A 24,766-nucleotide genomic window follows, 5' to 3' on the forward strand; every position below is an offset into this window, starting at 1 on the left:
TAAAGCCATTCATTATTCCCTGGGGTTATCTTCTGACCTGCTCCTCCTCTACTCTTCTCACGCCTGTGGACTTTTCGGTCTCCCAGGGCGGCCCCAACTGCCTCTCAGTGGGAGTGCAGAATGGTGCTGACACCCACAGAATCCAGGTGAACCCATCCTGCTGGCTGACTGCTGAAGCTCAGGATGATGTGTGAATGTGAGAATGTTCTTCCCCCAGTGGTACTCACTGTCCTCCCCAAGTGGTACTCGCTGTCTGTCCAGATTTCTTCTCCGGGGCCTGGGCAGCCCCACCATCTCTGGGGCCAGAAGCCTGGTTCTTGGGCTCAGCCTGGTTGTGGTCTGAGGCCTCCCATGCACCTTCTGGGGCACCTGACCCTGCTCTTCCTCATTCTCACACCATTGCTTGTCCTGAGATGCTGCCCAGAGAGTTAAATTGCTTGGGCTTGGCCTCCAGGCTGGACTGTATCCTCTGTTTTGGGGAAACTTGAGTATTTCTGAAAAAATTCCATATCACCTAGTCAACTAGAGACTCAATCATGGCCTCCGTTTACTTCTTCTCACCAGTTGGTGGTCACTGCCCCATCTGTGGGAGAAGGCAATGGCACCCCACTCCAGTACTGTTGCCCGGAAAATCCCATGGATGGAGGAGCCTGGTAGGCTGCAGTCCATGGGGTCGCTAAGAGTCAGACACGACTGAGCGACTTCACTTTCACTTTCCACTTTCATGCATTGGATAAGGAAATGGCAACCCACTCCAGTGTTCTTGCCTGGAGAATCCCATGGACGGAGAAGCCTGGTAGGCTGCAGTCCATGGGGTCGCACAGAGTCAGACACGACTGAAGCAACTTAGCAGCAGCAGCAGCAGCAGCAGCCCCATCTGTTTGTTCCTGTCCCATGCTTGTCTTTCCCTTTCCCACTTTAGTCTAGTCATCTCTCCCAGAGTTCAGTGTGGGTCAAACAGTTGCTAAATAAATCTTGGTTGAATGAAAGATGTTGAGAATGGTTGTCCTTGTATTGTTTAACATTTAAATATAGAACATTTAACATGATCTGCTCGCAATCAAGACTACAAAAAGGGACCGTAGATTATGATAGCTGGGTGAAATCATTGCTGGTTGAATCTAAGAAATATAATGTTTACAAATATCAATGAGAATTAAATTGGCATGATTTAATTTTAGTGAATTCTTTCATTTCTTAGTTACTTACATGTCCCTGTGAAGTGAATAACATTTCCTTCTTATGCATGGGGATATTTGATAAAATACTGAACCAAGAGAAAGCAGGAGCTGTTGAAACATTAAGACTGTATCTATAAATTTAAATGAACTTCATCTGGGCTTAAATAAAGGGAGTGGGCATGAAATCAGGGCTTGTTAAAACAATGAATTCTCTGTGATGAGACACACGTACATGAGGAAGAGTCCAAAATGAGTTGAGAAGCAAGATCCTAAAGACTCCGTGACTCCCATGTTCATCACTGAGCGTGGCACTTTTTATCCTGATGGAGTTCAGAAGCTGGACCATCCTGTCTTGTTATCTGCTACTGGAATTTAGTTTAAACTCTGCTGATATTCCCTAATAGTACTATTTGTCAGATATATTAATATGTACCCCCTGCCAAATGGCCCACTTAACTCAGTTATATAAATGATTAACAAGCATTCTAAAGGTTGACCATTAAAGAGACATATTTTTTCCTTTGGATCTGTGGTAATTTAACAAATAGTAAAATCTGCGAACGTCCCAAATATTTAACCATTTGGGATGTGTGGAGCTCCCGTCCCAGCATAATTTTGGCTCCAAATACGCCTTTGAGATAACTTTCTGGTCTCCCCAAAAGACAAAAATAGAAAGTCACACTGCCTTAGAGAGAAATTGGGTTTGGGAATTCCTAGCTTCCTTCCTCATCATTTCAGTGCCATTAATTTTTATAGAAGAAAACATCTCTGAATTAATACAAGCAAAGGATATTAAATGGGCAGATAGTCCTAATGGGGACATAAACTTTTAGTGTTTTAACAATGCTATAACTACAGTCAGGTTGGCAGTCTCAAGGGATAAACAGTATTGTTTCTCACTGAAAAAAAAAGAGCACAACGGCCTTGAGTGATGGCTTTTTCCATCGGCTGGTATATAATTTTCCAGTTACATGAAATAATATTCTATTCCAAATGCATTATACATCTGACTTTGCAAATGAACCTCATGTGTTACTTGCTTTCTAACATGACGACTTTCCAAACTGGATTTATTTTTATACCTAATCATAGAGGTGCAATCTGTTTTTTCATCAGTTAACCATTTAAAAAATTTAACATTTAAATTTGACAATTTAAAAAATTGTCATCAAATTCTCATCGAGAAACAATTCTTCAGGAGAAGATCAGAGGAATATACCAAGCAGAGGCAGCACAGAGTGGTGGAAGGCGAACAGATAGTGGAATCAGACCAGGGTTTAAATCTCCATTCTGTCGTTCATCAGCAACACAATCTTGGGCAAATTAATTACCTCTACTTTGTATAAAACGGGGGTATGAATAGCTACCCTAATATAACTTTTAGAAGTAAGGACAATATATGTTAAGCATAGGCCTACTGAACTTTCTCAGTAAATGTCAGTCCTTCTATTTCTCCCTTTTTTTCCTCCTTCTTCATCATCAGCTTATTATCCTTGCCATCATTCATTATCCCACGGAAGTGCCTTGAGCATGGGATGAAGATGAGGAAATGTCCAGTCTGTGTCTGGGCAGAGCGCTGGCCTGGGACTGAAAGGCTTGCCTGTTCTTAGAGAAGTCAGTCCCTCTCTCTGGGTCACAGTGGAGGAAAAGGAATGAAAGTGAACTTGTCTGTTCAAGTCAAAAAGTGCCTTTATACTGTGAGCCAGTCAGGACCCCGTGGCATCCACCATCACTTGTTGTAAGGAAAGTCGGGGCCTGGGAGAGCTGCCAATTACATTACCAAGCTTGGGACCTAACTACTAACATTTTTGGACTTTATCAGGGTTTTCTGATATATCTGATCTATCAAGAGCGGATACACACTCCTCTCCTCTGCTCCATCCTGGTCCCTCTCATTCCTGTGTCTCTACCCCTCCCTCAACTGCATCAATAAACTCTGCCTTAGCTTGAAACAGTGACTGTAGCCCACCAGGCTCCTCTGTCCATGGGATTTCCTAGACAAGAATACTGCAGTGGGTTGCCATTGCTTTTCCAGGGGATCTTCCCAACCCAGGGATCAAACCCAGGTTTCCTGCACTGCAGGCAGATTCTCTACTCTCTGAGCCACCAGGGAAGTCCTTAGCTTAGGCCTGCTTAAAGGGAAAGGAATGGGTAACAGGTTTCAAGCTGTGCTTTGGAAGCTCCCCATCCCCCTGCCCTTGAGGGAAACTTGGATGCAGGGCAGTGGGTGGGAGGAGAGGAGATTTAAGTTTGAATTCTCCTAGTCTTGTTTTCCAGGTAAAGAATCCACCTGCAATGCAGGAGACACAAATTCAATCCCTGGGTCAGGAAGATCCCCCGGAGAAGGAAATGGCAACCCACTCCAGTATTCTTGCCTGGGAAAATCCCATGGACAGAGGAACCTGCCGGGTTATAGACCGTGGGGTTGCAAAAGAGTCGGACACAACTTAGAGACTAAACGAAAACAGCAAAGTCTTGTTTCAGTGTGACTATTACAGTCAGCTCTTGGTATCCAGGGATGCTCAAGTCCCTTATATACAATGGTGTGGTATTTGCACGGAAGCACCCCACTCCAGTACTCTTGCCTGGAAAATCCCATGGATGGAGGAGCCTGGTGGGCTGCAGTCCATGGGGTCGCTAAGAGTCAGACATGACTGAGCAAATTCACTTTCACTTTTCACTTTCATGCATTGGAGAAAGAAATGGCAACCCACTCCAGTATTCTTGCCTAGAGAATCCCAGGGACGGGGGAGCCTGGTGGGTTGCCGTCTATGGAGTCGCAGAGTCGGACACGACTGAAGTGACTTAGCAGCAGCAGCAGCATGCACATCTTCATGTACTTTAAATCATCTCTAGATTACTTATAACACCTCATACGATGTAAATGCTTCACAAATAGATGTAAATACAATGGAAATGCTATGGAAATAGTCGCTGGCAAATTCAAGTTTCCATTTTGGAACTTTCTGAAATTTATTATTTTTCTAATATTTTCCATTCGTGGAACCCACGGATACAGAGTGGGGACTGCTCTGGGTTTTATACTTTCTGTTTTATATGAACAAAGAACTCCGTGGTTAAAAATGTCAGAGGCACTGGCCTCACTGTTGTTTGCAGTTCTTTCTCATATTTGTGTTGGCTGTGTTCAGTTCACAAAGAGGAAAGCCCCAACAAGATGCACTTTCTAGAAAGCTTAGCAATAGACTAAACCATAACCACATTAGGCCCAGTGCCTAGAAAGAAAAAATCAGAGAGTGGGGCTTGTGGCAGAAATTTTCTTTTTTTTAATTAAAAAAAAAAAAAAAAAAGGTCTTTGGGCTTCCCTGGTGGCTCAGTGGTAAAGAACCCTCCTGCAAATGCAGGAGACATGGGTTCGATCCCTGGGTTGGGAAGATCCCTTGGAGAAGAAAATGGCAACTCACTCCATTATGCTTGCCTGGGAAATCCCATGGACAGAGGGTCCTGGTGGGCTACAGTCCAAGGGGTCGCCAAAGAGTCAGGCACGACTTAGCGACTAAACAACAACAAATAATTGCTGTACAACGTTGTGTTAGTTTCTATTGCACAACAGTGTGAATCAGCTCTGTATAAACATGTATCCCCTCCCTCCTGAGCTTCCCTCCAGCCCCACCTCCCCATCCCCGCCACCATCGCACCCCTCTAGGTCATCATGGAACACTGAGCTAGGCTCCCCATGCTACGCAGCAGCTTCCCACTAGCTATCTATTTCACACATGGTGGTGTTTATACGTCAGTGCCACTCTCTCACGGAGAAGGCAGTGGCACCCCACTCCAGTACTCTTGCCTGGAAACTCCCATGGACGGAGGAGCCTGGTGGGCTGCAGTCCATGGGGTCGCAAAGAGTCAGACACGACTGAGCAACTTCACTTTCACTTTTCGCTTTCATGCATTGGAGAAGGAAATGGCAACCCACTCCAGTGTTCTTGCCTGGAGAATCCCAGGGACGGAGGAGCCTGGTGGGCTGCCGTATGGGGTCGCACAGTGTCAGACACGACTGAAGCGACTTAGCAGCAGCAGCAGCAGCAGCCACTCTCTCAATGTGTGGCAAAGTTTCTTGAGTAGACAGAACACCAAGACCAACACCTGTCTTGTGCTCCATGATTGAGGGACCCTGATGGGGGCAGGGAGGGGGCAGTAAAAGGAAGTGAGGAGTGTCCCCACCCTCTCTACAATGGAGGAGACTGGGGAACGCTAGTTAATCTCTCTGAGCCTCAGGTTCCTCACCTATAAGCATGGTCTGGGGACAATTTCCCATTGCAAATTATATAATAAAACAGCTAAACCCAATTCTCCTTTGCTCAGTAAGGTGTGGAGGAAGGGAAGGAGTATAATTAGCATCATGTGTCTAAAAGGGTTTAAGGGTCATTTCGGTGAGGTCGGTGAAGGCCGGTGTTATGGTCCTGCCTAGCTGGGCACAGTCTTCCAGGAGGTTCCATGACATAATCCTGGGAGATTTAAGAGTGTTGTTGGGGTAGCACAGGGGACTAAGAAGACAGGCCAGACGGTAAATGCTCTCTGTGAACAATAACAGTTTGGAGGAGAAACGCAAAGTAGTTTCAAATTTCCTATCCCGTAATAGCCATAGGAATTGGTGATCTGGATTTACCAATGGAAAAGAAATAACAGTTGGCTTTGGGATTTAAAAAAAAAACTACAACGCAGTGTGAAAGTAAAAATACAATGAAAGCTTGTATAAGACGTTTTTGATTGATTGTTCAGTTCATGAGATCGGCTGGCATGAAATAAAATGTTTCTTTTTCTGGGCAGTGATTAGATAAGTCGAATATGGTGAAGCAACCCACAGGACCGTTGTCAGCCTACAGATCAATCGTCAGCCTACGGATCGGGTTTTTCATAAACGTCACTGTGCAGCCCTCACAGAGAGTTCTTGTTTCTGGTGGATTTGTTTCACCTCCTTTGTGAAAGCCTTAGAGAGAAGGCAGCAAGCGGGAAAATCAGCTATTTATAGGCATTTTTGACTAAAAGTGTCTGCTCGGCGTGCCATGAAATACTTCCAAGAGGTGGGAGCACAGGAAACGATCTCAAATCACCGAGAAGCCTGGAGGAGTGTGATGGGGAGAAGAATTTTCAGAAAGCTCAAGTTCATTTGCAAACAAATGACAGTTACTTGCACTGACACCCCCTGAGTTACCGAAAAGCTAGCTGAACTTGTATTAGTTAGGAGAGGAGGAGAAGGGGTAAAAAAAGATGAATTATCTAAGGATTACAAGTCCTTGGGATCTTTTAAGGGACTTTAATGGGGCCAGCAGGTGGCCTGTGATGGAGCTGGCTTCTGAGAATGGAGAGGAGTGATCAGGGATTTCGGATAAGAGTCCAAACAGTGATGGACCTGTTGTCATCTGCCAGCAATAGTGGAAGATGACACTCATCGAAGCTGCTCTGGTAGAAACACTCATCAGAGAACCAAGAAAGGAGGTGAGTGGATAAAGTCCCCTTTAGACAAGCCCCAGAGCTGTTGTTGTTAAGTAATGTACAACTCTGGACTGTAGCATGCCAGGCTTTCCTGTCCTGCACTGTCTCCCAGAGTTTGCTCAAACTCATGTCCACTGACTTGGTGATATCATCCAACTATCTCATCCTTTGTTGCTGTTAAGTAAACTTGCCCTGTGGACTAACCAAAGCTGCCTGTAGTGAGGCAGCAGGGTCTTGACAGACTTAAGATCTGAAAACAAAAGTAGGTTTTGTTTAAACATACATGAAAGCTGGAGGAGATAGAACAACAGAAAAATTGTGTTCTATCAGCAAACATGGAGCCATGGGGAAACCTGACTGACAGAAGCCGAGCTGTCAAAAGATGTACCCTTTGCGATCTTTTCATCTGCAAACAAAAGCTTTATGTGTTTAGCTGGCATTTGGGGCAGGAAGCCTTAAATCTACCCACTGATGGACTTGTCATCCGACTTTGGGAAACTGCTTTTCTTTCCCACAGAACCAGATATGTTCATGCTAACCTTGGTTTAATGAAAGTTCAGTCAAGCAATATGGAAAAGAAAAAGTGGTACATGAAGCAGGTGAAGAAGCAACAAAGGACGTTAACAGCTGAGGATATGAAAACTCAAAACGTTTCACACTGTATTTTTTACTTTTTCCACAAATCTGAAATATTTTTCTATGACCTCAGCAAACACAAAAGTCATCATTATGCCCATTTTGCAGATCTAAAAATGGAGGTACTAAGTAGAGGGAGCCCAGAGTCCTGTGGGAAGTCCGTGGCAACATTAAAGTCCATGTTTTCATTTGTTAGACTCTACTGCCCCCTTCAGTACGTACAAAGATGAATCTGGTCTGCTAGTTCTAGAGTATGGGTAGAAGGGTGGTTCTTAGATGGACCTCTGCCCTGGATTCTTCCCAGAGTAACAGAATCAGAAGCTCTTGGATTGATGCCACAAATCCTCATTTTATAGACATCCTCAAGGTGATACTTGTGCACACAAACCTAAGGATCAGTTGCCTAAATATTCAATGACAGAGTAAGTGGCCACACATGTATATGACTCTGCACATGCAGGGAAATTCGGCATCGTTGTGCTACCGTTTACCTATACGGATGCCACTAGATAATGCTCCGCACAGCACTTCCAACTTCAGAGCTAGATCTTCTTTACACTGGCTCACTTTTGACCATCAAAAGCAATGACCAAGAGATCAACCTGGAGCCTTTGATGTCTCCTATGCATTATTTCTTTCACATTTTCTAGAGTTACTCTGATTTAATATACTTGGCCTCATTGTCCTATATATTCTGTACTATGCGTCACATATTACACACACACACACACGCATTACTTTGGAAAATACAGTTTCAGCTATGCTTACGATCTTTATTCTAGGAAAGTGAGGTGAGAGGTAAGAGGACTGGCCGCCAAGACAATGGGAGATGCCAGAGAGAAGTGTGTTGCCCTTACAACCCAGTCCCAGGGCTCTGAGTGTATGCTATTCCCTTTGTCCTCTGTTGGTACAGGATTTCCTCCTAATAAAACCATCGGGATGCAGGAGAGATGCACAGGGATAACAGGAACAAAAATACCCATTTCTTTTATTTAGACATTAAAAATCCTACCCTGCCATGTGTAACCACAGAGTTACAGACTGCAGGTAATTATTTAGTTAACAACTGTCTTTATCACTTGTGAACTTTTAAAGAAACAGCCATGCTTCAAATCTAACTTTCAGATTAGGTCTTGGCCCCTTTGTGCCTTGACCTCACTGCCTTAAATGGATGGAGTAAGAAAGGATAAGCTGGCCTCTGAAACGCGCCTTAAAGGTTTACACAGATATGAAAGACTTAATGGGCAGCAGCAGGGCAGTGAGTCTGCTAGGCTCAGCCTGCTGCTCATGAGGTGCCTAATATGTGTTAGTCAAGGCATCTCCTTAGGGTTTATTTTCCCCACTTTTAGAAGGAGTGGGTTGGACTAAGTAATTGCAAATAATTCTTCCATAAGGGGATTATTAGGTGAGAAATAGGGAGGTGGAAAGATGCTATGCCCACCTTCCAGGGAGGATTTTGTGAATGAGAGGGAATACCAATGAGGCCTTCCAGTGAGGAGCTTTGGGAATACTATTGTAAAACTGTCATTTTTCTGAAAAATAAATAAATAAAACCTTCCTGGGTCTCTCATTACACACCTTCATATTTTAGAGACCTGGAGAGTAAAATCAGGGAGGAGTTAGACAATCCTGAAAGTATGTAATTAACGTTGGATAAAAAACACGAGAGGAACAGAAGTCATTTCCTGTCATTGTTATTGGATGACTCTCTGTATGAAAGGTGTTTATCCTTATCCCAGGGAAGCAGGACACCTCGGACTTGTTTATATTGCTGGTCTGAGATTTAACGTACTCCTTGTAAGAGGGAGGTAAGGAGTTTTCTAGTGGGATGCATGAAAAGTTTGTTTCCCCACTTTAAAGTCATCCTGCTTTTGTGAAATGGTACACTTGAAACAGATCTTATGTCATGAATCAGAGATGGAAGAAAGCATATGCATGAATGCATGCTTTATTAGTATGGCTACAGGAATGCCTATGCAGATATAACGTGTCTATATGGACCTAGACACATGCATACAACATATAGTAATCCTAGACTCCACACAGCTCTACTTCCTGGATGGCTCTGTGATAGTCCCCGCCTGAATTTTGTAGGAAGTTTCCAAATTCTGGGAGAACAAAGAGTATAAGCTTCAATGGACAGAGAAGAGTGACTTTAAGGTACATAAAAAAAAAAGATATGCTTATCTGCTGCTGCTGCTAAGTTGCTTCAGTAGTGTCCGACTCTGTGCAACCCCATAGACGGCAGCCCACCAGGCTCCCCTGTCCCTGGGATTCTCTAGGCAAGAACACTGGAGTGGGTTGCCATTTCCTTTTCCAATGCATGAAAGTGAAAAGTGAAAGTGAAGTCGCTCAGTCATGTCTGACTCTTAGCGACCCCATGGACTGCAGCCTACCAGGCTCCTCCATCCATGGGATTTTCCAGGCAAGAGTAGTGGAATGGGGTGCCATTGCCTTCTCCAAAGCTTATCTAGAAAACTCATTTTGTGAATGTAATTAGAAGTCGCTTTATTTTAGAAATGGAAACAAGGCAGGGCATTTTGCTAAATTCTAACAAATAGTAAAAAAAATCCCAATTTAAAAAATATAGTTGTATATATTCTTAAATTTAAAAGATCAGAGCATCAGAAGAGGTCTTTCCTTGGTCATGTGTTCTCCAAGAAATCAAAGTGTTAAAAAACAGTATAAAAAAGAAATTGGCCATGGTCAATGAAGGAGTGAGCTGAGTGTCTCCTTACACTCTGATCCCTCCTTTTCCTTTGCTAATTGTTTAAAAGTAATTTGCTGTTTTTCTTTTATTGGAGTATGAAATATACAGTTGCCTTACAATGTTGGGTTAGTTTCTGGTGTACAGCAAAGTGAGCCAGCTATGTGTATACCTATATCCTCTCTTTTTTGGATTTCCTTCCCACTGAGGTCGCCACAAAGCACTGAGTGGAGTTCTCTGTGCTCTACAGTAGGTTTTCATTGTTGCTCAGTCCCTAAGTCATGTCTGACTCTTTGTGACCCCATAGACTGCAGCACGCCAGGCTTCCCTGTCCTTCAGTTTCTCCTGGAGTTTGCTAAAACTCATGTCCATTGACTGGGCGCTGCCATCCAATGGGTGATGCTGGGAGATGCTCAACACCAATAATTATTAGAGAAATGCTACAATGAAGTATCACCTCACACAGGTCAGAATGGCCATCACCAAAAAGCTACAAACAATAAATGTCGGAGAGAGTATGGAGAAAAGGGAACCCTCTTACACCGTTTGTGGGACAGTAAATAGTAATTAGCTCTTTATCTTTACCTTTTAGCTGCTGGACTGGGTTGAAGGAGAATAAATCATTTACTGAAAAAAATTAAAGCACTCCCTTACCATGGTTTTTGTCTAAGAGTTTATTAATATGCACTTATAAAAATAGAGTAACATGATTTTTCCTATGTCCTAACGTGTTCCAAATAACAGTTAATAGGAACACAGCCTGCAGGTGGGGGAGGAGGAAAGATGGTTTGAGAAGCAGATAAATGAACGCTTGATGTGAAGTCCGACATGCATTTTATTTTTATCCAACAGGAAAAGTTACGGGTTCAAAATTTCAAATAAGTAACATAATCATAGTAAGATCATATAACTTCTATTGCATCACAGTAATAGTAACCTGATTTGACCTGAAAAGGCCAAGTTTTATTTCTCTATGAAGTTATCCTGGCAAGTGACAGCAAAAAAAAAAAATCTGACTGTTCAGAGGTATTGTAGTTTGAACCACACGAAGTTTCTGATTTCAACTGTTTAGAACAATAAAGCTGGAATTTCTCCATGGTTCAGCTCACATCAATAAGCACAGTAAATCTACAACACAGAGGTTGTTGCTTTTTGAGCCTAAAACCAAAGTGGCAAAAACCCTAATCTAGTCACTGAGTCAAAGCCAGCCTGGCAATACTGCATATATGTTTAGCGGCCCTTGTAATACCTCAGGGGCTTCCCTGGTACCTCAGTGGTAAAGAATCCTCCTGTCAATTCAGGAGACCTGGGTTCAATCCCTAGGATGGGAAAATCCCCTGGAGAAGGAAATGGCAACCCACTCCAGTATTCTTGCCTGGGAAAAACCCATGGAAAGAGGAGCCTGGGGGTCACAAAAGAGTCAGACACAACTAAATGACAACACAACAAAATAACACTTCAAGCAAAAAACAAAACAAAAAAACCAATGTGTTCTACGATTTGTAAGTCATTGTTTGTGTTAGGTTGTATAAAGGCATGATCTCAAATGGACCAGAGATTATGGATGAGTCTTTCTTTACTGAATGGTAAATGTTTACCCTGGCTCCTGAATTTAATTTGCAACTGATCAAACTGTGCTCTAAGGAGAAGAGAGAAGGAGGAGATAAATCCTCTGGCCACTAAGAGATCCAGGCTAGTTGTCTTTTACTCTGCTAACCAATGCTAGACCTCCCGTGAGTAGACTGGATTCTGAGGGATGTGAAAGCCTGTGTGGGAAGAACTTTGACTGTGGCTAACTAAGGACTTTTGGTGCTGCTGAAAATGTCTTTAGAATAATGCAAATTGCAAACCAAGAATAGGAAAGTTTAACAACTTTCAAGAAGGCTTTCCTATTTCTTTTCAATCTTTCTTTTCCTACCACTCACTCTGAACCTCTGCTTTCTCACAGAGTTTTGTCAACTGTCCACACCCCCAGCCCCAATACTGAGATGTGGGCAACATCGAGAATTACAGAGAATCAGAGAAAGAACCACCACTGATTCTACGTGAAAAGTTAAGATCAGGCAGAAGTAACCTCATTTTTCTATTATATCAAGAAACAGGGACATCTCTACTAAGACCAGGGAAAAATAGGGAGAAGACTGTACAAGCCAAATAGGAAATACATTCAAGAATTTTGAACCACCCCACCCCTTTTTTGCTGGATTACTGAGGCAATTTAAATTGAAAATAAAGAAAATCATCTACCTAGTTCATTTTTTTTTTTAAGGCAGCAAGGAAACATTGCAGTAACCAAAGTCACTAGTAGAATTGCTCAGCACAGTCACACATTTCATCTAAAGTAGGTTTTAAAAACTGACTTCACAAAATTTAAATTGTTCTAAAACAAGAGGAAGGAAAACCTCAGAGGGGACAGAAAACCCCACTGGGCAGAGACTGACATAGTCTTGAACAGCATTTTGAAAAATAGTTGTACCTGCATTGAAAAAAATAGTCCTGGGTTCATGTCTGTTATGAATGACTCTTCAGTGATCTTTTGTGGAGTCTTATTTAACCAACAGGGAAAAAAAGTCACAAGAAAATCCACAAAACCCCCAACCATCCAGAAATTTTAATTTTGCAAAGGAACAGTTAAGCATTCACCATTCTTGTCAAAGAAAACCACAGATCACATTTCAACCACCAGACACACAACATCCTCTCATGGCACCTAGCACCTGCGATCATCTGTCAATTAAAGATTTCATGAAGCCTCCTGGAGACACAGATGTGTGGGTATCTGATGTCTCTACCTGCTTTCTTACCATCTGTACACACATCCGTACTTAGCCCTTTCAGTTGGACTAGCTATTGTTTAGAGAACAAATAAAATAACAACAAAAACTACTCACCACCACCACCACCAAAAGGAAAAAACCACTTAAACCAACAACACACTCTCACCAAATACATAGTAATAAAAGAGTTGTACTCAGACCTGGTCAATCCTTCCATTTCTTGAAACTTGCACACAAACTGAAGAAACCCACTCAGCCTTAAAAAGGTCGATCATTTTGTTCTCCTAAAATTTCATCTCTGAGCGTGCTGGCTTTCTTGTCTGTCTCGTGTGCGTTCTCTCCCTCTCTCTCTCTCCCCCTGTGTCTCTCTCTCTCTACTTTTACCGGAGAGCGTTTTGTTTCCTTTTTCCTGTTTCTGCTGCTGGATGAATGCAAAAATACACAATTTGAAGGTTTTTTTTTTTTTTTTTTAGGCTAACAGTTGGAAATCTAAAATCTTGCTCTCCTGAATAGCTTATTATGCCAGTCATTCAACATGCAACGTTTTACATAAAGAGGCATTTACAGAATCAAGAATTCTGTTTTCTTAAAGCAAAAACAAATCAACAACCAAAACTCCCTCTACTCCTCTGACCCCCTTCCTTAACGATTAGCACTTACCCTGAGATGTGCCATAAATGCTCTATTCCAAATGTACAAAAGCCAACCACATCTCAACTGAGAATTAAACAGTTTTAATGTCTTCAGATCCATGTCCCTGCTCCAAATTCTGATACAGACAGTCACTGGCAGCCGTACAATAGTTCTAAACAGCAGACATCTGATTCTTGACATTTAAAAATAACAATATTGGGGGAAAAAAGGGAGTCTTTTTTAAATCAACCACAGACAGCTTGTGAGGCAGCACATCTAAGCAACTGACTATATTAACTGGAACTTACAATAATTTCAAGCTACAGTATTTTCTTTCTAAATCAGTGTCAGACGGAGGCTAGACACCTACAGACCTCTCATTTTCTATATAATCATGGCAATGACCGAAGTTAAATAATTTCTGAGTGATAATTCAATATAGAGAGAACTTTTTAGTATTTAGAATTCTGTTATTGGTGAATATTAACCTGTGTTCAGTCTGGAATCAAATTAGGAACATTTCAGCCATTCATCTGAGCTGGGTCACATTTCACGGACACGCATTCTTAACCATGTGCGAACAGAGGAGGGCAGGTGAATGCATACCTTTGCTGCAGAATAGAACAAATATTAAAATGAGAAAAATGCATTTGTTTCTATTTCTGAAGCACTTTATAGACTCAGACAGATCTGCACTCAAGTCTTAGCTGTCTCAATTACTACCCATGAGTTCCTGAAGACAGAATTCCATCTTTTGTGCCTCAGGTTTGTCATCCATAAAACTGGAGTAAATAGTAATATTAATACTAATTTTATAAAGGTGTTTTGGGTACTAAATGGATACTCTATGATTTCTGTTACATAACAGGCAGAGGGTATATGCTGCTTCTTCCCTCTGTGTTATATTGGTCTGGGCAGGAATCAGCCATGATTAATGGGGAAATCCAGGTTTGAAGGTAGATGAATCAGGTTAGACCCTCCATGTTGCCATGTACTAGCTGTTTGTCCTTGGGCAAGTGACTTAATCTAATTTACTAAATCGCAGTTCCTTTAACTGTAAAATACTTCATAAGAGTTTCAAAGAGCAAATTAGATATCACTGGAAAAGCATCTACTTCAAGCATTTAATAAATGGTAGCTCCAGGCCTTTACAACTCTTGAAAACAGCTCTCATTACTGCTTTGCATTTGTAACTGAGGTGTCTGAAGATGTGGACTGAGATCCCAGGCCTTCTCAACCAAGTGCCTCACTTTATAGTAGAAGAAAGAGACTTTGGAGAGCTGAAATGATGGTTCTCAGCTGTATCACTAGTTAGTGATCACCAACTAGTTAGTGGCCAATAGGGACTAAAACATAAACCCTCTTATTTAAAGTTCAATGCTTTGTCCACTAAACTTTCTGACACTGAAATTGAACACATCTGAACATCCAGTTTCAATATTAGTTTGTAATTGGGGCTTTCTTGGTGGCTCAGAGAATCTGGCTGCAATGCAGGAGGATCCTGTTCAATCCCTGGGTTGGGAAGATCCCCTGCAGAAGGAAATGGCAACTCACTCCAGTATTCTTGTATGAAGAATCCCATGGACAGAGGAGCCTGGTGGGCTACAGTCCGTGGGGTCTCAAAGAGTCAGACATGACTGAGCAACTAGCACTTTCACTTTTTCACAAACCAATATGACTAGGAAACAAACCCCTCTATGTTCCCAAATTTGCTTCTAAGAATGAGTTTACAAGTGAAATTATTCTATGGGAGCTGACAGGTGCTGGCTAAATCTATCTTCCTAAGAGGAGCTTCTGCAGGACATAGATTCTCCTTTCCCTGTAAAGCAAGAAGAGAGCTAGAGAGGATTCCAGTTCTTAGGAGTGTCCCATTCCTCCTCCCCCATGTGAATGTCCAGCTTCTTCCTTTGCTTTAGAGGAACTCATCTTAGCATACTGGTTGGGGAGAGTACACTGCATTTACTATGTCCCCACACTGATATATAAATTTTTTTTCAGTTTGAAAGTCTTGTGCAGAATGCTGTGCTGGCTCAGTCATGTCCGCTTCTTTGCGACCCCACACACTGTAGCCCACCAGCCTCCAATGTTGATGGGATTTCCCAAGCAAGAATACTGGAACGGGTTGCCATTTCCTTCTCCAGGGGATCTTACTGACCCAGGGATTGAACCCACATCTCCTGCATTGGCAGGTGAATTCTTTCTGCTGAGCCACCAGGGAAACGCTTTAATTTGATATTTCTTATCTGATCTTATCACTACTGATTATGGTTCAGTTTTTTAAATTAAATTTATTTTGTTTTTGCCATTAGTCACAGAACCTTCATAGACAAAAATGTATCCTCTTCTAGGTTTTCTGTCTCATTACACATCCTTTTTCAAGACAGATACCTTATCAAAATATTTTATTCTCAGTAGTGGATGAGATTTATGTGGTTAAAGAATTTCTAGGGCTTTCAGTTGTAATATTTATAATGGTCTTTTCTATGAACTAAGAGTCTTGAGTTCTGGTCTTACCTCTGCCATATATTAACAGTGTGACTTATAAGGCCTTTACCTTTCTTTGAGTCTAGCTTTTTATATTCTGAATGAAGAGGTTTGGTTAGATGATCCCTTTAGCTTTAACCTTCTGTTAGGGATTCTTGATCACTTAATTAACATGTGTAACAACCTTTTAGGGCTTCCCAGGTGGCGCAGTGGTAAAGAATATGCCTGCCAAACATGGGTTTGCTCCTTGGGTTGGGAAGATCCCTGGAGTAGGAAATGGCAACTCATTCCAGTATTCTTGCCTGGAAAGTGCCACGGAGAGAGGAGCCTGGTGGGCTCCAGTCCATGGGGTCCAAGGAGTTGGCACGACTGAGCAACTGAGGACAACCTTATAGTAAATTAAATGATGCCACCTTCAGTAGGAAATATTGTGTTCTTTGTGAAAACTATCCACACCATGGTGGCCTCTTCTGAAGTCTGGGGATGGGTCTGGCACTGTCCCTACCCAGTGACTGCCAGTCTGGAATATTTTCAGAACTTGGTAGCAGCATTCCCAAGGGAGTCAGCTTTGTCAGAAGAGATCCAAAGAGAGCCAAAAAGATGAATGTCTTGGTGGAAGACTTTTCCTTGCATTTATTCTTAAGAGTGGGAAATGATTATGTCATGATTTTATATTCCAGTAAAACCTTTTTTAAAACAGACAAGGCTAGGAAGGGAGGGCTAGGAAGAGAAAACCTACACTTTGAAAAGGAAAAATGTGAGGATCCCTCTTATGAAACGCTGTGTCTCAGTAAAAATGATGAATCTAAAGGGAGGCAGTAGGGAAGAAAGGAACTCTTCCCCTGATATTTTTATCCAGGTGAAATCTGGTTTCAGTGGATTGGAGGGCAGTAGGAAAAACAGGAGTCTGCAGAGGGGAGGAGCGGCCTTGGGCCTGCGTGTGTGGGATTTACATACTGACACTAATTGTATTTTATTGCGCAGATGCTTCCCCTTCTTTTCCTCCTCTTCTCTGTTGTCCTGAGTCCCTGCAGCTGTACTTGTCAGGTCCCCAAACTGGCTCCATCTCCACCCCCTCAGGGTGCAGGGCATCACCCCAACTCCCTGTGCTCTGGGGGATGAGGACTTAGGTGGGGGTGTGATTAGCTTCGCTGTGGTGTGAAAATTGCAATGGTGAAGATGTTGATCAATTTTTCCAAACTAACAGCTTGGGGCAGAATCTTAAATAATAATAACAAAAAGCCCTGAATAGAACTAATTAAACTCTTTCCAGAATTCCAAAGATCATTGTTGACTTTTGTAAAAAAGGTGGCTTTATTTTACAATTCTGTGTACACTCCCCTTTTCTCCCCTCCTTGTCCTCCAATCCCTCAGACAAAAGAGGAACACAAAACATTAATAACTCCTTGCCTTTTTGTAGGCGTGCTTTTCAAAGCACTTTTATATCCAGTATCTCAAGATAACTGGATGAGGTTGCTAGCAGGCCTGTTTCCTGATAGGAGCCCTCAGCCCCCAAAATGCTAAATAATTTGCTCAGGTTCACACAGAGAATTCACAGTAGAGCCAAGACTAGGCCCCAGGGGAAAATACCATACAATCAGCTGGTACAACTTCTAAGCACCCATCCCTCCATATAAATGGTACCTGAAGGTACTGGCAGGAACGTTCTTGTTGACACGACTCTGACTTCACCATGGCCTGGTCCATGTTGACCGAGGCTTTCTGGTAAACCTCTCGGGCTCGACTCACGGTCAGCGTGGAGGACCAGGCACTCTTCTTGAGCAGTGGTGCATCTAGGGTGACGGGCAGGTTGGCGCAGGTGGAGCACTTGACGTCGTTGTTACTCCGGGAGGCCTTCACCGCCTGCTCGCTGATGGTGTTGTAGGCCTCCATAAAGTACTGAGAGGCCGAGCGGTCGGGGCACCTGCCCATGGTCATCACACCCGAGGGGGAGTGGTAGATACACATGTCGCCGTCGAGGTTGTCGTCAGAACTCCACCAGCCAGGGGATGTGTTGTTGCGCGGCTTGGGCTCCGGGCGCCGCTCCTTGCTTTTGCTGCGCTTGCCGTACCTCACGGTCTGCGTCTCGTCCGGGCTGGCCTTGCCTCCGTTGACGCTGCCCTTGGACGGTCCCTCCAGGGAGTGCGATTTGGTGAAGAGCTTCTGGACCGAGTGGACCAGGTGGCGGATGCGGCCGGGGCTGTCGCTGCGGTGCTCCACGGCCGTGCGCTTGTACTGCAAAGTGTGGTAGCCATCCCGGCTGAGAGGTAGCTGCCTCTCAAACTGGTCCAGGAGGTTGGCGGGGATGCGGTTGGCCTTGGTGGCCAGGGTGCGGGGCACCAGGGCACACTCGTCCTTCAGCTCCTGCTGCGAGGTGTAGTGCCGCCGCGGGAAGGTGCTGCTGGCCAGCGGGTCGCTGAAGGGGCCCACACACTCGGCCTGGAAGGAGGTCCGCTGAGTGTAGTAGGGGTGGTCGGCCGGATGGTGCTCCACCGGGCTCAGCAGGTATGGCTTGCGGTCCGCGTGGTGCGACAGCGAGTCACAGGCTGAATCGCAGGTGACTCCGTGGTGATGGCTGCGGCTGCCCGATAACCCTTTCATCGCTGACGGGGCAAAGCCGCGGGGGTCATGGACACCCGGGGGTGTGGTTCCAGACCCGTCTCCCGCAAGGACCTGGGGAAATGAAGGAGAGGGGGACAGTGGTTAACTCTTCCCTTGGTAAATAGATAGTGCTCTTTCCCCATGCACCTGCTACTGAGTTGGTTTTCTGGCAGAAGAACTCATGAAAAGTCAAAGTGTAGTCCCTCAGTCGTGTTGGATTCTTTGCAACCTTGTGGACGGTAGCCCGCCAGGCTCCTCTGTTCATGGGATTTCCGGGGCAAGAATACTGGAGAGGGTTGCCATTTCCTCTTCAATGGAATCTTCCTGCCCCAAGGGTTGAACCTGTGTCTCCTGCATTGCAGGCAGATTCTTTACCACCTGAGCCTCATTGACTCTCCCTAAAAGGAGCTTTAATGCATTGATGGAAAAGCCCTATTACCTCTATGCCTTGGCAAAGACCAGCACCCCCCCCCACCCCCCGCCCCCAGTCACATAGGAGAGACAGGGTGAAAGCTAGTTAACCCAGACAAGAAACTATAAAAATGTTAAATTATTTTTAAATGATTTAGGAGAAAAACTTCCCCTCCCTCCAGGGTTCTAATAACTGTATATCTCCCCTGCTGCTCTGTTTTTATTCTTAACTGTATGTTAGTCATCAGGCCAGCAGACCACAAGGCTCAGTTTCTCTGGGAGGCTTTTGCTGGCCCCCCTTACAGAGAGAATTAGTTCTGTGCTTGCAGAGCGTGTGCTGCATACTCTCCAGCTCCTCTGGAATGCTTTGTCCCATGTTTTCCCCACTAGCTCAAGCTCCCTGAGGTTAGTTTACTTCTCAGTCACCTGTACATCTCCCTACCTCATACCAGGGGCTTCCCTGGTGGCTCAGTGGTAAAGAATCCACCTGCAAAGAAGGAGACCTGGGTTCAACCCCTGGGTTGGGAAGATCCCCTGGAGAAGGGAATGGCTGCCCACTCCAGTATTTTTGCCTGGAGAATTCCATGGCTAGAGGAGCCTGTTTGGGCTCCAGTCCACGGTGTCTCACACAGCTGATCAACTAACACTTTTACTTTCACTTCACCTCATACCAGTTGGGCCATATAGACACACAAGCACTCCATATATGTGAGTGGAAAACGTAAGTAAAAGAGGCTGCTGCTGCTAAGTCACCTCAGTCGTGTCCAACTCTGTGTGACCCCAGAGACGGCAGCCCACCAGGCTCCCCCGTCCCTGGGATTCTCCAGGCAAGAACACTGGAGTGGGTTGCCATTTCCTTATCCAATGCATGAAAGTGAAAAGTGGAAGTGAAGTCGCTCAGTCATGTCCGACTCTTAGCGACCCCATGGACTGCAGCCTACCAGGCTCCTCCGTCCATGGGATTTTCCAGGCAAAAGTACTGGAGTGGGGTGCCAACTTTAGGATATATTTCTGTTATATTCTTTCACATACTTTCCCATTAGAATGCCATGGTGACAATTACAGCAAACAATCCCCGCTTTCCCATGGTAATTAGAATTGGAAAAACTAATGGTAGGGCAAAGACATCAGAGCTGTAGAGAAAACCTGCCCATGTATTTCTGTCATCAGAGAATTAAGAGTTTCTTGTCTACAAACTGAGAGCAGATGAAGAACAAATAAGCTTGAATCAGCTCATTTGACTATCAGGACATCTCCTTTTGCTGGTTTAAGAGTTCATGGTAAATATTTACAAGCTATGGCAAGATGGACAAAGGAAAGACTCTTGAAACATTCCTGAGGAAACATGAAGGGCCTGAACCCAAGGGTCGGGTGTGCCTGGGAGAGAAATAACTCCTACAGATGCAGCTGAGTGAAACGCAGTCATCCCAAGCCTTCCCCTTCCTTCAAGACCAGAAGCTGCCTTATGATACAGCAATCCCACTGCTGGGCATTCACACTGAGGAAACCAGAAGGGAAATAGACACATGTACCCCAATGTTCATTGCAGCACTGTTTATAATAGCCAGGACATGGAAGCAACCTAAATGTCCATCAGCAGATGAATGGATAAGAAAGCAGTGGTACATATACACAATGGAGTATTACTCAGCCATTAAAAAGAATACATTTGAATCAGTTCTAATGAGGTGGATGAAACTGGAGCCTATTATACAGAGTGAAGTAAGCCAGAAGGAAAAACACCAATACAGTATACTAACGCATATATATGGAATTTAGAAAGAGGGTAACAATAACCCTGTGTACGAGACAGCAAAAGAGACACTGATGTATAGAACAGTCTTATGGACTCTGTGGGAGAGGGAGAGGGTGGGAAGATTTGGGAGAATGGCATTGAAACATGTAAAATATCATGTATGAAACGAGATGCCAGTCCAGGTTCGATGCACGATACTGGATGCTTGGGGCTAGTGCACTGGGACGACCCAGAGGGATGGTATGGGGAGGGAGGAGGGAGGAGGGTTCAGGATGGGGAGCACATGTATACCTGTGGTGGATTCATTTTGATATTTGGCAAAACTAATACAATTATGTAAAGTTTAAAAAAAAAAAAAAAAAAGACCAGAAGCTGCTGTTCTTCTGGGCAGAGTACTTCCTTTGGACTCTAGTAGAGTGAATCCAGGGACAGAGGAGCCTAGTGGGCTGCGGTCTATGGGGTCACACATAGTCGGACACGACTGAAGTGACTTAGCAGCAGCAGCAGCAGCAGAGTGAGTTCATCAGTAGTTGAATGCGTTCCTCCTGACAGTCTTGTTTGTTTGTTTTTAATAAAGCTTTCTATAATACAAAAATTATCATATGGAGAGTTGTCCAGAAAGGCCAATGTGACTTTCCAAAAAATCACAAATGTAATTTTAGATAGACAGGGAGAGATAATTGGTTTAATTGTTAAAAAAAAAAAAAATCCTGTAAAACAAAACAGAACACCCATGTATAGCCTAATGAAGAAAAACATGGAGTCTTGAGGGATCAGGACTTGTCAGTTCCATGGGATATGCTGTATGTGGGAGCCCAACTGTTGAAAATCTCTAACCGTGCTTTATGAAGCTCCTTTTCTCCTCCTAGTCTCTCTGTTTCTGGATTAATTGAATGAAGTTGATGAGAGGTTTTAATCACTGGAGTCTTTCGAAATTGCTCAGTCTATCAAACTAGGAGCTTCTTGAGGGCAGAGGTTATGTTTTATGCATTCAGTGGCCAGCAGAGTGCTTGGCTGCTGGTGGGAACTCGGTAAAGTAGTTAATGAAATAATGCACCAGTGAAAAATCTCCCAGGGTGGTTCATCCTGTGGTTCAAGTCACACCTATTGTGTTTGAAAAGGAAGCGGCCAAGGAAGGAAGGAAGGCACCATCTTATGGGCATTTTAGAGACCAGTGGTTTTCCAGGTGAGGCAGGAGGCATGTGGGTGCATGTTTCTTATGCTGCTTGTTTGTTTACCTTCAACTTCTGCCTCTCCATGTCCCATCAATGAATATCTCACTCTTAAAGTTCTCCCTGCTTTGAGGTTAAAATCTGGGAGTTTACCTGGTCTGCTGACTACAGAATGTCTACACAGAAGACAATCTGTTTAAAGAAGAGAAAGCAAATGACACCTGAAGAGACAAAGAGGGAAAGAAACTGGTTCAGGAAGAGCCTGTAAATCAAAACTTGCCCACCGAGGAGCTAATATAAGGGAAATTTTAACATAAAATACCTCGGGACTACTTTATACAAAGTTATGATCCCAAGAGTAGGCTGTGGCAAGGAGGGATACAGAAGATTAAATACACATTTTTAGCAAAACTGTGGCACAAACTAATTTAGGTTGAAAAATCCGCTTCATGAGGAAGTTTCTCTACATAAAACAGGTCTCATCGAGGACATTTTTGTCTTTTAAATATAGACTTAAAAATAAAAGACAAAAATAGGAAGCCAGTTGGGTTATGGTCACATAATAAATCTTATGATTCCACATAATATAACTCAATATATGAAATAATATGAAATAATGCTTCAATCTTTCCTTCTGAAGCAGCTGGGTCTTGGGTGGATATTTTTTGCTAAATAAAATGTGAATCTGGCAAGAGCCAAAAACATGAATTATACATATTCACTCCAAAATGGAGATTATTTGAAATCATGTGTTCAATATTTATGTAATTATCTTTAATTTGTGAATGGCATTTCATGTGAGATGATGTTGCCTGAGGACACACAGAGCCAACAAAGAGCCTTTTTAAGGCCATTAATGATGAATTTGTTCAATGACGTAACCGATGATTATTTTGGTAAGTTAAACATGCACAGTGTGATTTTTTACTAAAATTTAAGTGGGCTATTTTCAGCCTGGTGACAAGCACTTATATTTTCATAAAGAGTAATACATTGAATCAAGGAAAATAAGTTAACTTTCATTCTTCTTAATGTCTGTAAAAAGATATTGAGATCTTGATCCTTTTCCTCTGTGATATATGAAATATGATAATAAATGATCATAAACATTTCTAAATGCTCCATCTATCTTTCTGGTTAAGACCAGATAAATGACTTAATACCCTAACCTTTCTAAGGGAAAAATCTTACAGTCTCTTTTAGTCTCTTGTCTTTTAAAAAGGAAAATCGATTAGTGATTATAAATTACAGCAACACATTCAGTGACTTCTCGATGAATGAGAGAGATGATCTAAAACCCTCAATGGCTAAATAATGGTTGTGATACCTACCATGGGGGTCCTGCTCTTTCACCCCTCATTCTTTGTCTTCTTCTTTTCTTACTCATGAATTCTATTCCAAGCCTACTTCTTTTTGCCACTTCTTTATTTCTCTGTCCTAATTCATATTCGTAAGTGGCAACCTGGACTTCACTTGCTCCAGCCCATGTGTGACTAACACCATCCCCGGGAAGAATTAACCAAGCATCCTTCCCATGCAGGGCTCAGTGTTTGCTGCTGCAGATGACCAAATGCAACCAGCAAATCACTAATGCTGAGAGAGATGTGACCTAGTCATGAAAAAAGATAAATAACAATGCTCATTACCCTCTGCATTCTTGGAAAAATTAGCCCTGGAATTAAGTTTTAAGGGGCCGTAAAAGATTGCTGAAAATAGAAAGGGAAATTGTCTTTCGTGCCTTCCTCTCTGAGCCAGGATGGAGAATGTGAGTCAATGCGCCTCTGTAAGGGTTTCTATGACGACGGTGATCATCCCTCATTTTTGCCTTGTTCACTATGACTTCAAAATGATGTTTTGTTGTCCTCCTAAGTACGATTTTACCATCAGACGACAGGCCCTCATCGCTGGCTTGGAAAATGTGTTGACTGTATTGGCTACTGTAAGATGAGCTCTGGGTGTGAGAAACAATGCTTCTCTCACACCTGGGGCAGAAGCATTGCTGTCCAGATGATGACTAAAGCAGGAACGATCCAGCACAGGTAAAGGAAATTCTCAAGGCAGGTAATTTATTAGCACCAAGGAAAAAACAAACAAACAACATGTTAGAAGATGCTGACTGGATGGAAAACAGTCTCACAAAGCTGGCAAGTTCTTTGATTTCTGTGCATGTCTTTATTTAGAGCTGCTGTGCTTGGTTTTTCTTTACATACAGAGAGAGGATCCACCCGAAGGGTGTCTACTCTCTCTTTCAATGAGGACTGACAGCTGGGCAATCACAACTTGCCTTAGAAAGGACAGCGTGGGGGACCTGCCCAGGAAGGGGGGAGCACTGTGTTCTAATTTGGGGAGATGCTGGGAAGACAAAACCTCCATGAATTATCTCAGGGTCAAGTCACTTTTTTGCCTCTCCCCATTTTACAGGTGACCTGCCCATGCCAGGTTATAACAGTCAATGGAAGAGAAAGAAGGAATTCTCTTACTGAGAGTAAAACCTGTCCCCAACTAGTGACTTGCTTCCCAGTCTCTCTAGATGCACACAGGTGACTAATTCTGGCTAATGGAGTATAATTGAAAATGGCAGGTGCAGTTTCTGGAAAATGACTCTTAAGTGAAGGACATACCTTCTTTACCCCCTTTCTCAGCTGGAATTCAGACTTCAGGCTTGGCTAAGGAGTGATCTTGGTCCATGAGGTGGAAGTGAGAGTCTGAGGATGGGAGCAGCCCAAGACAATGGGCCCCGCCAGAACAGAGTGTCTGTCAGCCTGGACGTGTACCCCTGCATCTTGTTTATGGGGAAGGAATGGACCTGGATCTTTGTCTACACCACTGTGATGTGTTTTCTGACCCTTGCATCTGAACCAAGTCCTAAGTGACAAGGGTGGTTAGGGCTGACTCCTGGAGAATTTTTGTCAGCTCTGCTATAATATGAAGGACTTGACTCTGCTCGTGGTGGT

The 24,766-nt window shown here is 43.4% G+C and overlaps 1 protein-coding gene across 18 annotated transcripts in view; it reads right to left on the bottom strand.

Annotated features, from left to right (window-relative positions):
• Window positions 1-24,766, bottom strand: part of DLGAP1 (DLG associated protein 1) — a 784,377-nt gene that overhangs the window by 284,772 nt on the left and 474,839 nt on the right. For 6 of the 18 annotated variants that reach the window (XM_061399853.1, XM_061399852.1, XM_061399850.1 and 3 more), the window contains exon 4: window positions 17,517-18,545. In XM_061399853.1, coding sequence (XP_061255837.1) covers window positions 17,517-18,473 — 957 coding nt within the window. In that variant the 5' untranslated portion in view covers window positions 18,474-18,545. Of the gene's footprint in view, window positions 1-12,955; window positions 13,187-13,415; window positions 13,665-17,516; window positions 18,546-24,766 lie in introns of those variants that run through there. The other 12 variants (XM_061399860.1, XM_061399857.1, XM_061399868.1 and 9 more) reach the window with 8 other exon arrangements.

The sequence above is a fragment of the Bos javanicus genome, chromosome 24 (genome assembly GCF_032452875.1).
Source record: "Bos javanicus breed banteng chromosome 24, ARS-OSU_banteng_1.0, whole genome shotgun sequence".
Taxonomy (NCBI): domain Eukaryota; kingdom Metazoa; phylum Chordata; class Mammalia; order Artiodactyla; family Bovidae; genus Bos; species Bos javanicus.